Raw genomic sequence first — 13,862 nt, forward strand, 5'->3', positions numbered from 1 at the left:
TCCGTCAAGGATCTGCAAAAACGCTTCCGTAACAATAATACAACGGCATGCATCTGTCATGAACCGATCCGCTTGTATTATGTCTTCTATTGCCATGACGGATCGGTCATGAACACCATTGAAAGTCAATGGGGGACGAATCCGTTTTCTATTGTGTCAGGACGGATCCATCTGCTTGCAGTGTTATTCTGTCCGCGATGGGGACGCAACCAAAAGGATCGGAATGCATTCTGGAGCACTCCGTTTCGTTCAGTTCAGTTTTGTCCCCATTGACAAAGAATGGGTAAAAACGGAAGCGTTTTCTTCAGATATTGAGACCCTATGACGGATCTCAATAGCGGAAAGGGAAAGCGCAGGTGTGAAAGTAGCCTTATTAGAAACTGGTCATTGGTGGTGAGGTGGAGGTCCGCTGCTGCTATCATTTAACATAACGGTTTTGCTCCGTGACCTCCACAACCATGTGATATTTTTAAAGTTTTTTAATTTTTTAACTGTCATGGCTATTTATTATTGAATTCTGCACCAATGAAGATACACCGTATTTTTCGCCCTATAAGACGCACTCCCCCCCCCCCCCCAAAAGTGGGGGGAAAATAGCAGTGCGTCTTATGGGGCGAATGCTGCATTTTTCAGAATTTTCAATGATACGTGTATATCAGCTGAGCTGGAGGAGGGGCTGGGGGCCGGCATCTGCTTTTATAATGACAGCGGGGCCCGTGCAGTGACTGTATTCTACTACTACACGGGCCCCGCTCACTGTATATAATCTTATCTATATTTGTAGGCATTGTTAATATAGTTCAGGGTAATCAGCGCTTGTATACTTACAAGCGCTCGTAGCAGAGAGGAGGGAGGAGGCAGGCCGGGAGGATGGGCACTGGCAGCGTGAGTCACTATGTCACGCGCCTGCGCCGCCCACTTTATGAATAAAGCAGGTGGCGTGGGCGCATGACGTAGCGACTCACGCTGCCAGTGCCCATCCTCCCGGCCTGCCTCCTCCCTCCCCTCTGCTATGAGCGCTTGTAACACTCTGTAACACTCTGCTACGAGCGCTTATATACAGGCGCTGATTACCCTGAACTTTTAGATAGATATACTTTTATATATATTTTATATATTAACAATGCCTACAATTATAGATAAGATTATATACAGTGAGCGGGGCCCGTGTAGTAGAATACAGTCACTGCACGGGCCCCGCTGTCATTATAAAACCAGATGCGACCCCCACCCCCTGTATTGGGGGTCATTTACACCGCAGGGACACTATTATGGGGGGGGATCTGTGGATGACATCCACAGATCCCACCCATAAAAGTGTCACCCACAGATCCCCCATAACAGTGTCACCCACAGATCCCCCATAACAGTGTCACCCACAGATCCCCCATAACAGTGTCACCCACAGATCCCCCATAACAGTGTCACCCACAGATCCCCCATAACAGTGTGTCACCCACAGATCCCCCATAACAGTGTGTCACCCACAGATCCCCCATAACAGTGTCATCCACAAATCCCCCATAACAGTGTCACCCACAGATCCCCCATTACAGTGTCACCCACAGATCCCCCATAACAGTGTCACCCACAGACCACCATTAGTTCAAAACCCACCAAAAGCACACCTTTTGGTTCAAAATATTTTCTTTCTTATTTTCCTCCTCAAAAACCTAGGTGCGTCTTATGGGCCGGTGCGTCTTATAGGGCGAAAAATACGTTATATTTATTTGCACTGATTAATTTGATGTAATTATTTTCTTATTAATTGTAACCCAGAGAAGCCCTGGCCTGGGCGTCACCTCTGTGGGAGCGAGGCTGAACACTGCCTTTCTGGCTATGTTTTGGAAAGATTATGAGACTGAACTTCTTGTGCAGACTCTGTCTCTATACTCGGACAGTAATGGCTTCAGAATTTGCTGTCTGCTTTCTATGAAGGGTTTCCCAGCCACGATATATACTACTTGGTGGGTCACGAATGTGGCGGAACCCGCCTCGCCACTGGGCATTGGAGAGGCCTGGCTACCCGCCTCCTACCTACTGACTATGGCCCCTGGTGAATTTGTACGTTAAATGCAATTTGGGCATGTGGTATTTTGTATTGCTGTGTGTTGTGGACTGTATATATCTTGCTCTTACTGTAATGGTTGCTATGTTACAGGCATTGTTGTTCTGTGCCTCTTCTCCTCCCCCTTTTTCCTGTCCCATTGTTTCCCCGGCAGGGTGTTGTCTCAGGGACACTGGGAGACCAGTTTAAACCAGCTGCTCTGTCCCTCCTCAATCTCCCATCAGCCCTTGCTATTGTCTGGCCCCACCCTTCCTTGTACCAGAGTCCTCTAGGTGCCCTATTGTATGTAAATGAGGCTGTTGGGGGGTTTAAAGTAGGTATGCTGTGTCTAAATAAAGTCAGTTCCTGTTTTAACCCTCAAGGTGAAGTGTCGTCTCATTCTTGGGGGAGGATTTATGGTATGCTGTCCCAGTTTGACTGCTAGGAGTGTAAACCTATTCGTATGGTTCCTATTCAACTGTCTACAGCATTCATATGCTTGAGAGGATTTATATGCTTCTTCGGTTCGGTGATTGTGGTGTCTACCAGAGTGCTTGGAAACCTCAGGAAACGCTAGGAGCACCCGTCAATGGAGGTACTCAGTCTAGGGGTGCCAGGTGATCCGTTACAACGATCTTCCTTCCACTCTTGATAACCTAACATCCTTAGTTATTAGAGTGAATCCCCTTTCTTGAGAAGTCATGAGGGGAATAAAAAAACCTGCCCGTAGGAATCCTCACCTGGCTCCTGCTTTATCCTTCTGCATTATCTGCCTGGTACCTGTTGTTCTTCTCCTGGCCGTGACTTCCAGCTATCTCTTGACTAAATTCTGGGTTATCCTCTGGCTTGTCACATCCTCATTCATCTCCTGGTGATGACCCTTAGCTCCTCTTCTGCAAATCCAAGTCTATTTTAGGGGCCGCAACCTGGGAGTCTTCCTGCAGCAAAGTTCACACCACTTTTTGTGGCAGCATAGGGACTCCACAGGCTCCCCAGCCTAGCCTGCACCAACTGGATGGCGGCTTTGAGAATCCACATTCTGGTACATGACCATAACCCTTACCCTGACTGCAGCCCTCTTGCTCTTCAAATACGGGATTGAACCTGTGATAGGGATCTTCTCTCAATGCACCATTGTCAGGAGGTGCGGGATGAACAGAGTAACCTGAAATATGAGGAAAAATGAGCAGTTTATACCAAGAAGATGTACAACAGCTTATTATATGACAAATCATGATGTCCAGGACAACTGGTCTCAGGCGGACAGTCTACACTGATACACATGGATGCCGTTCATTAGAAGTCCTTGTGGCCTACAGAAAACCCCATGACTTGCACTACATGACAACAGACTTGTATGTCACCAGAGCATCAGACATGGTGGTGAAGTCTGTAAAAGCTGCTGATGTCCTATACAGCAACTGTAATTATTGCCATACATGTGACTGTGGTCATTACCTGGAGGAAAGGGCGAAGCATGTGAAACACAAAACACCATAAATGTAAACCATTAATCCACAGGAGCCCAATATACGAGATGTCCCTCAGGGGTGGAGACCTAAACTGCTACCTCCAGGATACAGAAATTCTGTTATGTAGCTGACTGACATTAGCGATGTGCTGATATCAGCACTACATAACTGTGTGTGATTTATAATTGTGTCCCTGCCGCCGTTCTCCTAAAAATACACTTTTAAAATATGCTAATGAGCCTCTAGGTGCTATGAGGGCGTTGATTCAGCACCTAGAGGCTCGGTCTACGAACCATTTAGCACGCCCAGGTCCTCTTGAGTGACGTCCGACTTCTCCTGATCAGCGAAGAAATCCCGCGCCTGCACCATCCCGTTTTGTATTCGGTGCAGGCGCATTGAGTGAAGGACGTGCTCCTGGTGCTGGCTTCCTCACTGCGCCTGCGCCGAAGGAAGGAAGCCGGCACCAGGAGCGCGTCCTTCACTCACTGCGCCGAATACAAAACAGGATGGTGCAGGCGCGGGATTTCTTCGCCGATCAGGAGAAGTCGGACGTCACTCAAGAGGACCTGGGCGTGCTAAATGGTTCGTAGACGGAGCCTCTAGGTGCTGAATCAACGCCCTCATAGCACCTAGAGGCTCATTAGCATATTTTAAAAGTGTATTTTTAGGAGAATGGTGGCAGGGACACAATTATAAATCAAACTGTTATGTAGTGCTGATATCAGCACATCGCTAATGTCAGTCAGCTACATAACAGAATTTCTGATGACAAACCCTTTAAATATCGTCCAGCACTTCTCAATTTTGCAAGAAATCCTTAAAGGGGTTCTGCAGTTTGTTTAAACTGATGATCTATCCTCTGGATAGATTATCAGCATCTGACCGGCGGCGGTCCGATACATGGGACCCCCGCCGATCAGCTGTTTGAGAAGGCAGCGGCGCGGCTTTCTCGCTGTTTACCGCAGGCCCAGTGACGTCACGACTAGTATCAACTTGCCTGGGCGCGGCTAAGCTCCGTTTACTTGAATGGAGCTTAGCCCCAGCCCCCGCCCAGGCAAGTAGATACTAGTCGTGACGTCACTGGGCCAGCGGTAAACAGTGAGAAGGCCGTGTCGCTCCTGGAGCGCTGCTGCCTTCTAACACAGCTGATCGGCGGGGGTCCCGGGGGTGTCGGACCCCCGCCGATCAGATGCCGATGATCTATCCAGAGGATAGATCAATCAGTTTAAACAAACTGCAGAACCACTTTAAGGATGAGCCCAATAAAATATAGAGTTCTTAATAAACGAAAAAAGTTTAAAGGATTTAATTTGCGTGAAAAAAAGAAAAGGTTACAGAATTTAGGAAGAGAAGGACAGATAAACCATAGCTAAAGGATCACAAAAGGAAACAGGCAAGCAACCAAACAAGTCCAAATGAGTGAAAAAGTAAAGTGTGTGTGTGGAGAGCAACAGGTGTCTGTCAAAGAATGCTCTCCCAATGTCATGAGGTGAACCCTTCTTTAAAGTCTGAATCCCCAGAGTTACATTGCATCCTATATTTAACATCCTAACATACCTATATGGTTAACTAGTAAAACCCCTTACATCAGGATTTTTTAAGTGATCCTTGTATGTTAAACTACTAATGATATGCTGAGGAGGGTTCCTGACCTTTCACCTACTACTGACGATCTGTCAAACATTGACACTGCTGGCCTCACAAGGTCCTTAAAATAAACCCAGCTAAAAAGTGTTAGTATGCTTTTTTACATTGAGCATTCTGGAGATTAGAATTTGTTATGACAAGCCATGAGTTTGAGGACAATGGTCATGTGAAAAGCGGTCACATCTAATATATAAAGCTGAGTGTATGTGTGTGTGTGTATGTAATAGATCCCTCTGTTTTAAAGATGGTTTTTAGCCAGGGCCTTGGATACCTACTCTTAACAATGGACGCCGACATCTATGTGTATCAGGGACATATGTGTACACACACTTCCAGACATTCAGTCTGCTCTAACCACAAGACTGACCTACTTAAATACAATACACAAGATAACACTCTTGGCCATTGTCTTGGTAAAGACGCGGTGTCTCCTTGTAAGCTATGTGACCAAGCCGCTGTTTGTTAGTGCGTTATCTTTTACTGTATATTGATAGTTTGCTGTAGTTTGTGTTCCTGGATAAAAGGCTGAGCTGTGGCCATCAAAGTTTAGTTCTTCTTCACCCTCAATCTAGAGTCTTGTCTCTTATTGGGGGGGGGGGGGGGGGGGGGGGGGTAACAACTATACAGCTATCACACTAGCGCTTGGAAGAGCTTCTTCACTTGGATTACTACTGGATGCTGAGAAGACTCCTCAATGATCGGGAAAAGGACACCCTCCAGCGGTGGAAACCCCTCTACACTCCGGGATAACCGATACATTGGTGGCAGCAGTGGGATAGTCCTATCTTCCCGGAGGAGGTACTACATCCATGGAGAATCAGTATGAGAAACTGAAACAGCTAACGTTGAAGGATTTGCTGGAGAGCCGCGGGCGTTCGGCTAGTAACCGACCACGACGGGAACTGATAGCTGAATTGGTCGAATTGGACCAAAACAACAACATGGCTAACTCCAACCCACCGAACGGAGAAGAGAACGAGATCCAGAGAAACGTACAAAGGAGGCTGACACTCTATGGGCCGAATCCACCTGTGGAACTGGTAACCCAGTTTCTCAACGCAGTGATAGAGGAGGCAAGGGAGAAAAGAACCTATCACCCACAGGTACTGACCGCACAAAGACCAGAAAACCCAACGGTACTACCCATTGTGACCCCCAGCGAGCGGAAAAAGGTACCATTTGCAGCATTTAAAGCATACCAACAGACAGATGGATATTTGGCTGACTTTGAAAGGCAATGTGTGCTACATCAGGTGCCACCCGAGGAATGGGTTTCAATTTTGTTAGCCAAACTGTCGGGAAAGGCAAATTAAGCTTTTCGTTCCATCCCAACCGAGGATGTTACAAACTATGCCACGGTAAAGGAAGCGCTACTGTTCCAGTATGCTGTAACCCCCAAAGCATACCGGCGACGGTTTAGGGGGTCCAAACGGAAAGGAAGAGATTCCTACTCAGAGTGGGCCTGTACGCTACACAGGGCCGCATCCCATTGGGTACAGGGATGCCAAGCCACCCCAGGAAAAGGTGTTTTGCAGCTGTTCCTGCTCAAACATTTCATAGGAGCATTACAACCGGGCCTGAAGGAATGGGTTCAGGATCGACGGCCACTCACCCTACAGGATGCAGCGCACCTGGCAGATGAGTATACAGATTCCCGACGGCCAGTTCCGTGCTCCGGGCCCTCCAACCACGGCCCGCTACTCCGGACCCCCCAGGTTCCAGCAGAACGAGTCCCGAGTATGGTGCCATGGATGCCAACAGCTTGGACACATCAGGAGCAGCAGCCCCCTGGAACCCCCCAGGTCCAACTGGGGACGACCCTGTAACCGGCCCCAACCTACACCAGCTGCCCACTGTTTGGAAGCTGAAGCCGAAGCGGAGGAATACTTAGGGGTCCTATACGAGGCCGACCCCATTCAAGCCGCCGCTCAGGACAACAGACAACAGCACCGTCAAGAGGTACTGGTCAATGGGCAACCAGCTCAGGGCCTGCGAGACTCTGGGGCCACCCTGACTCTCATACAGCGACACTTGGTCCGCAACAATGATCGCACCGGGAAGACTGTTGCCGTCGGAGCTATTTATCGTTTCCCCACTGACCAGGTTCATCTAAACTGGGGAGCTGGATCTGGTACTGTACAAGTGGGAATAATGGACAACCTCCCAGCTGAAGTATTGCTGGGCAACGACCTTGGGCCCCTCACCTAAGCCTATGCTCCTACCGCAGCCGCTCATCCAGTCACCACCCATGCTCAAACCCGCACCGCAGAGAACAACCCACCGGTCGGGGAGACCCAGGAAAGACATACTGACTCCTTGACTAAGACATTAGCCATGACGACCCTAGCCTGGGATACCCCAAAAGAATTTGGTAGGGAGACTAGGGCTGACCCCTCCCTCCAGAAATATTGCCTTAGGGCGGAGACAGGTCAGGGGAAAAATATGTATGGGAACAAGACAAGCTATACCGGGTGACTGACATCAGTTACCCTGGGGCCGCCCCTTCGCAGAGGCGCCAGTTGGTAGTTCCAAGGAAGTACCGACGGGAGCTTCTCCGAATAGGGCATGACATTCCCTTAGTAGGATCTGAAGGAAAGCCCTTTATTATGCCCTCCATCATGAACACGGTTTGACTCTTGTTCACAGTTTTACCACAGCCAACTAAGGATGTGACACATGGGGAGGGGGGTTGGCTTATGTTGTCACTCAATTATCTCCCAGGATACTGGGGGAGGAGTTATGTGCACTGTATAAACTTGATGTGTGTGTATCAATAAAGTTCAGTTTATGGTTTACCCAGCAATAGGCCTCAGCTGATGTGTGGGAAGATTTCCTGCCTGAGGGAGTACGCCTGACAGGATTATTTACGATCCGGGCAGGAAAAGGGGGACCCGTGACGGTGGGAGTTGACCAGACCGTCACATTTGGTGGCAGCGGTGGGATCGTCCCTTTTCCATGGCTTCATAATCTGAGACGGGAGCCGGAGCAGCTTGCATGGAAGGCTGCTACAAACAGCTCAAGCGCAACACGTTGAAAGAACTACTGGAAGTTCGTGGAGGTAGTGGCAGCAATAAAGCCAAGCATCTTATTATCAGCGAGCTAATGGAGCTGGATAAGGAGCGCATGGCCGCGGCTACCCCGCCTGTGCTTACAAAGGAAAGTGAAGTGGACAGAGAAATAAGGGACCGGCTAGCGCTGTTTGGGCCAAATCCTTCGCCTGAGATTATTTTTCGTGTCACTGTTCCCGCACTAACCCTGAACCACAGGAAATTCCTTTTAGCAAAGCATTTGAGGAGCGCACCAATGAAATCGATGGATATTTGGCTGATTTCGAGAGACAATGTGCCCTGCACAAGGTAGCAAAGGGGGAATGGGTTCCAATTTTAGCTGGAAAGCCATCTGACAAGGCAGCTGATGCTTTCAGAGCCATTCCTGATCAGGACCTGAGTAGCTATGAGCGAGTAAAAGAGGCGCTCCTAGCCAGGTACGCAGTGACCCCAGAGGCGTACCGGAGGAAATTTAGAAACTCCAGGAAAGCAGAGTCGGACTCGTACACAGAGTGGGCTTGCCAGTTGCATAGGGCAGCCACCCACTGGGTGAATGGCTGTCAGACCACCACCCTGGAGGAATTGTTACAACTGGTACTACTGGAACAATTCTTCACGTTGCTCCCGCCAGATGTAAAGGAGTGAGTTAGGGACCGTAACCCTCTCACCTTGCAAGAGGCGGCCAGGATGGCCGATGAATACACAGATGTCCGGAAGCCAGAATGATCTCCCCTCAAACCACAACTACTTCGGGTCGAGGCCCCAACACAACCACCAGGAGGGAGCCGTCAACCACCCTAGCGACCTGCAGCAGCGGCCTATTGACCTCCACAGACTACTGGACCTCGCTGTTTCCGGTGCAAGCAAGTAGGACACTGCCGTAGGGACTGCCCGCTGGAACAACTCCGACCTAACTGGAACCATCCGTCAGGTGCCAGCGCCAGGGCAGCAGTCCACTCACTTGATTACCCGGTTCCAACTACTGGGGAGGCCCGGGAGTTATCTGGAGAAGAACCCCTGGGGTTCCTTCATGAAGCCAATACGGTACAGGCGGCCAGTGAGGATAACCGACAACACCACCGTCAACTGGTGATGGTTAATGGCCAAACTGTCCAAGGCCTCCGGGATACAGGGGCCACCAGACACTTTGGAGACAGTTTAGAGAAGAGCTACTAAACTAGTACATGGATTGCAGGATAAAACTTACCAGGAAAGATTAAAGGACCTTAACATGTATAGCTTGGAAGAAAGACGAGACAGAGGGGATATGATAGAAACTTCTAAATACATAAAGGGAATCAACAAGGTAAAAGAGGAGAGAATATTTAAAAGAAGAAAAACTGCTACAAGAGGACAGTTTTAAATTAGAGGGGCAAAGGTTTAAAAGTAATATCAGGAAGTCTTACTTTACTGAGAGAGTAGTGGATGCATGGAATAGCCTTCCTGCAGAAGTGGCAGCTGCAAATACAGTGAAGGAGTTCAAGCATGCATGGGATAGGCATAAGGCCATCCTTCATATAAGATAGGGCCAGCGGCTATTCATAGTTTTCAGTATATTGGGCAGACTAGATGGGCCAAATGGTTCTTATCTGCCGACACATTCTATGTTTCTATGATTCAGAGACATTTGCTCAATAACAACAAGGAGCCGACAGGCAAATCTATTGCTGTTCGGGTGGCAGGGGGAGCCGTCTATAGAATCCCCACTGCCCAAGTTCATTTGGATTGGGGAGTGAAGTATGGAACAGTAAAGGTGGGGGTCATGAAGGATTTGCCCGCCGATGTGATACTCGGCAATGATTTGGGTCCTCTTACGTCTGCCTTTATGCCTACTGTGACGGACGGAACCATCACTGAGGCTGCTGGAGAAGCCTGAGGGCTAGCCTCCTTCCTACGGACTATGGACCCAGAACTATGGAGACACCCTCAGACCTTTTGGGTTTACAAGGAACTATGAACCCTGATTTATGTGTGGAATTTATATGCCACATATTTCCTATTGCCCATTAAAGGTGCAGGGTGTGGATTCAACAACACAAAAAGGGTTAACTCTGCACTGAGACTCCCACTGATTGTGTTAGTGATGGGATTAAGATAGCTAACTCTAGGAGCAGCCGACTCCTAGATGAGTAGATCATCCTATGATACACTCAAGAGATAATCCCATCACATGTGTCTCCTCTCTCCCTATTCATTCATTATGGAGGGGGTGAAGATGTCTGTTTGCATGTTGTTCATGGTTGATTGATTTATGTTGTTAGACTTCTTGAACTGTATATATACTGAGTGGATCTTCAATAAAGTAAGTTCCTGTTTTGGCCTTCAACATAGAGCCTTGTCTCATGTGTGTGGGGATTGCTATACGCTGTATACTCCCCTGGCTATAACCCCTAGCTCTTGTAAGAGCTGTTCCTGTTCCTTGTTCCTATGGTGGTTACGGTGTTGAGCAGAGTGCTTGGAGCCCTCGGGAAGCACTAGGAGCATCCATCAATGGAGGTACCCAGTCGGGGTGCCAGGAGATCCGTTACAGTGGTGGCAGCAGTGGGATAGCGTCCCAGTGCGAGGAGAAGCAGCTCGGAGACACCGTTCGTGGAGTATATTGAGGGCAACGCTAGTATCCGTACAGCGCCCCTGGATACAGCAGGATGGAATCAACTAGTCATCGGACAGCGTTCCATGACGAGGAGGAGGCGGCCGCGGACTTCAGGGATGCAGACAGAAAGGAAGTCTGGTATGATGCCCTGGAAAATGCCCAGCGGCAGCGAGGTGAGAGTCTCCCCAGTTATGAGCAGCAGCTACAGAAGTGTGTGGCGATGGGTAACAGAGCTCCAGAGCCTGGTATGTAAGGAGCTTTGGCTAGAGGACGCATACCGGGCCCTAAGGTGGCATGTCATTCAACATTCCCCCTGGACGGCCGAGCACGACTTACCTGAAGGGAAGGATTATGATGGACCTGGGTTACTATGGGAGGCCTTGGAGGAGGACATTGATCTCGGCAGCACGGAGGAGTCTAGGTTTTGGGACATCTACGACTACCGGATGGGCCTGCATGTTTATGCTGACGGATGGGAGGTGAGCAAAGACATGACCCACCTGGTAACAAGGGAGTGGGAGCTGGAGCAGACATACCAACACCTGCTCAGCTACGTTCATCCCCAACCTACCCAACAAGCAGAGCCAGATCTGCCCTCCTACAACTGGGAAGACTTGGCGGTGATACCCCCTGCTTCCCTACCAACTCCCAAAGTAGGGAACTTCATCGACTGGTTCTGGGAAGACCTCCCGACGGCAGGTAGAGATGGGACCGAAGTCTCTCCACCGGCCCTACAGGGATGCTGGGCAGGCGGCCCAGATCCCCAACTACAGCCAGCGTTACCCGGAGCCCTGACAGTCGGTCTGACTCCCCAGCGGCAGCTTACCTTACAGGGAGAGATGACAACTGGTTGAGCTGTTGAGAATTGGGCACGACATCCCCTTAGCTGGGCATTTGGGCATCCAGCGGATGTCATACCGGGCGACCCAACATTTTTTCTGGACAGGAATCTCCAATGATGTCCGACAGTGTTGTCAAACTTGTGAAGTATGCCAACGGGTGGGCAAGAGAGGTGACCACCCTAGGGCCAAAATGATCCCCATGCCCATAATTGAAGAACCCTTTAGTCAGGTAGCGGTGGATTTAATAGGGCCCCTGGCTCAACCTAGCCGCTCCGGTAAACGTTACATCCTGACCATAGTGGATTACGCCACTAGGTACCCCGAAGCGGTAGCGGTGCCCAATATTGAGGCTGAAACAGTAACAGATGCCCTGGTCAAGGTATTCTCAAGAGTAGGATTTCCCCGAGAAATTCTATCTGACCTGGGTACCCAATTTACAGCGTCTGTAACACATCAGCTATGGAAGATCTGTGGGATAAAACCCCTGATGAGCTCCCCATATCACCCCCAGACTAACGGTCTCTGTGAGCGATTTAATGGAACTCTGAAGCAAATGCTGAAGACATTCACAGCCACTTACAGAGACTGGGAACAGTTCCTGCCTCACCTCCTCTTTGCTTATAGGGAGGTGCCGCAGGAATCTACAGGATTCTCGCCCTTCGAGCTGCTATACCATATGTGCTGGAATTGAGGGACCGAATGGAGGCATTGACGCAGATGGTACATGAGAACCTTCAGGCGGCCCAGTGGGTATGGTATGATCGGAAGGCCCAACACCGTAGTTTTCAACTGGGACAGAAGGTTATGGTACTTAAACTGGTCTGGCATGACAAACTACAAAATGCCTGGCAGGGACCATACCAGATTATTGGGAAGATATGTGACACAACGTACACTGTTGCCAGCTGTGAGAACGAGGATGTGAAGCGCACATTTCACATCAACATGCTCAAGGAGTACAAAGGGAGAGAGGAAGAAGTGGCGGCCGTATGTGCCCCAGCATCTGAGGATACGGATAACTTATCGTTACCTGATCTGCTAGGGAGTGACCAGAGAGAAAGGGCCATAGAGTTGGTACACTTGGGGGAACGGCTGGGACCACAGAAGCGGACACAGGCGATCACCCTTCTGAAAGCCAAACAGGCCACGTTCTCTCAGGAGCCCAGATACACTAGACTAGTGACCCACAGGGTAGAGACCCCAGGCCAGGCTCTGTGGAGGCAAACCCCCTACCGCATTCCCGAGGCGGTCCGGGAAGGAATGCGTAAGGAAATTAAGGAGATGCTCCGTTTCGGAGTCATTGAGCATTCGGAAAGCCTTTGGGCCTCACCGGTGGTACTAGTGCCAAAGCGGGACGGTACGACCCGCTTCTGTGTAGATTACTGGAGACTAAATGAAAAGACGGTTACAAACGCCTACCCAATGCCCCGGGTAGACGAACTGCTGGACCGCATCGCTAGGGGGAAGTATCTGACTACTATCGACTTATCCAAGGGCTACGGGCAAATTCCCCTAGCCGAGGATGCTGTTCCGAAATCTGCCTTAGTCACCCCGTTCGGCCTGTATCAATTTAGGGTCATGCCGTTTGGGATGAAGAATGCACCAGCTACATTCCAAAGAATGGTAGATCGTCTCCTAGATGGGCTCCAGGACTTTGCGTGTGCCTACATGGACGACATAGCCATTTTTAGCGATTCATGGGAAGCCCACTTAGTCCACATAGGGAACGTATTGGACAGGATCAGATCAGCTGGTTTGACTTTGAAACCCGAGAAGTGTCACATTGTTATGGGCGGAAGTTCAATATCTGGGACACAGGGTAGGTTGTGGAAAACAACGACCGGAGCCGGCTAAAATTGAGGCTGTTGCCAATTGGCCCACTCCCCGTACCAAGACACAAGTTATGGCTTTTTTAGGGACAGCCGGTTACTATAGATGGTTTGTCCCTGACTATAGCGCCCTGGCTAAACCCTTGTCAGACCTGACAAAGAAAAACTCACCCAAACAGGTCCTGTGGTCCCCGGAGTGTGAGACAGCCCTCCAAACCCTGAAACAAGCTCTTGTAAATGCACCTGTTCTCGCCGCCCCTGATCCTAATAAACGTTTTATCGTTCACACAGATGCTTCCATGTTTGGACTGGGGGCAGTGTTAAGCCAGATCGGAGAGGAGCACCCAGTAGCCTGAGCCGGAAACTATTGCCCAGGGAGGTTAGT

General features: G+C 49.6%; 1 protein-coding gene across 6 annotated transcripts in view; it reads right to left on the reverse strand.

Annotated features, from left to right (window-relative positions):
• The window catches only part of LOC120990539 (PC-esterase domain-containing protein 1B-like), an 85,108-nt gene that overhangs the window by 12,039 nt on the left and 59,207 nt on the right, over positions 1-13,862 (reverse strand). For all 6 annotated transcript variants that reach the window (XM_040419411.1, XM_040419414.1, XM_040419415.1 and 3 more), the window contains one exon: positions 3,111-3,212. In XM_040419411.1, the coding sequence (XP_040275345.1) occupies positions 3,111-3,212 (102 nt within the window). The remainder of the gene's footprint in view (positions 1-3,110; positions 3,213-13,862) is intronic.

Source organism: Bufo bufo, chromosome 2 (assembly GCF_905171765.1).
Source record: "Bufo bufo chromosome 2, aBufBuf1.1, whole genome shotgun sequence".
Lineage (NCBI taxonomy): Eukaryota > Metazoa > Chordata > Amphibia > Anura > Bufonidae > Bufo > Bufo bufo.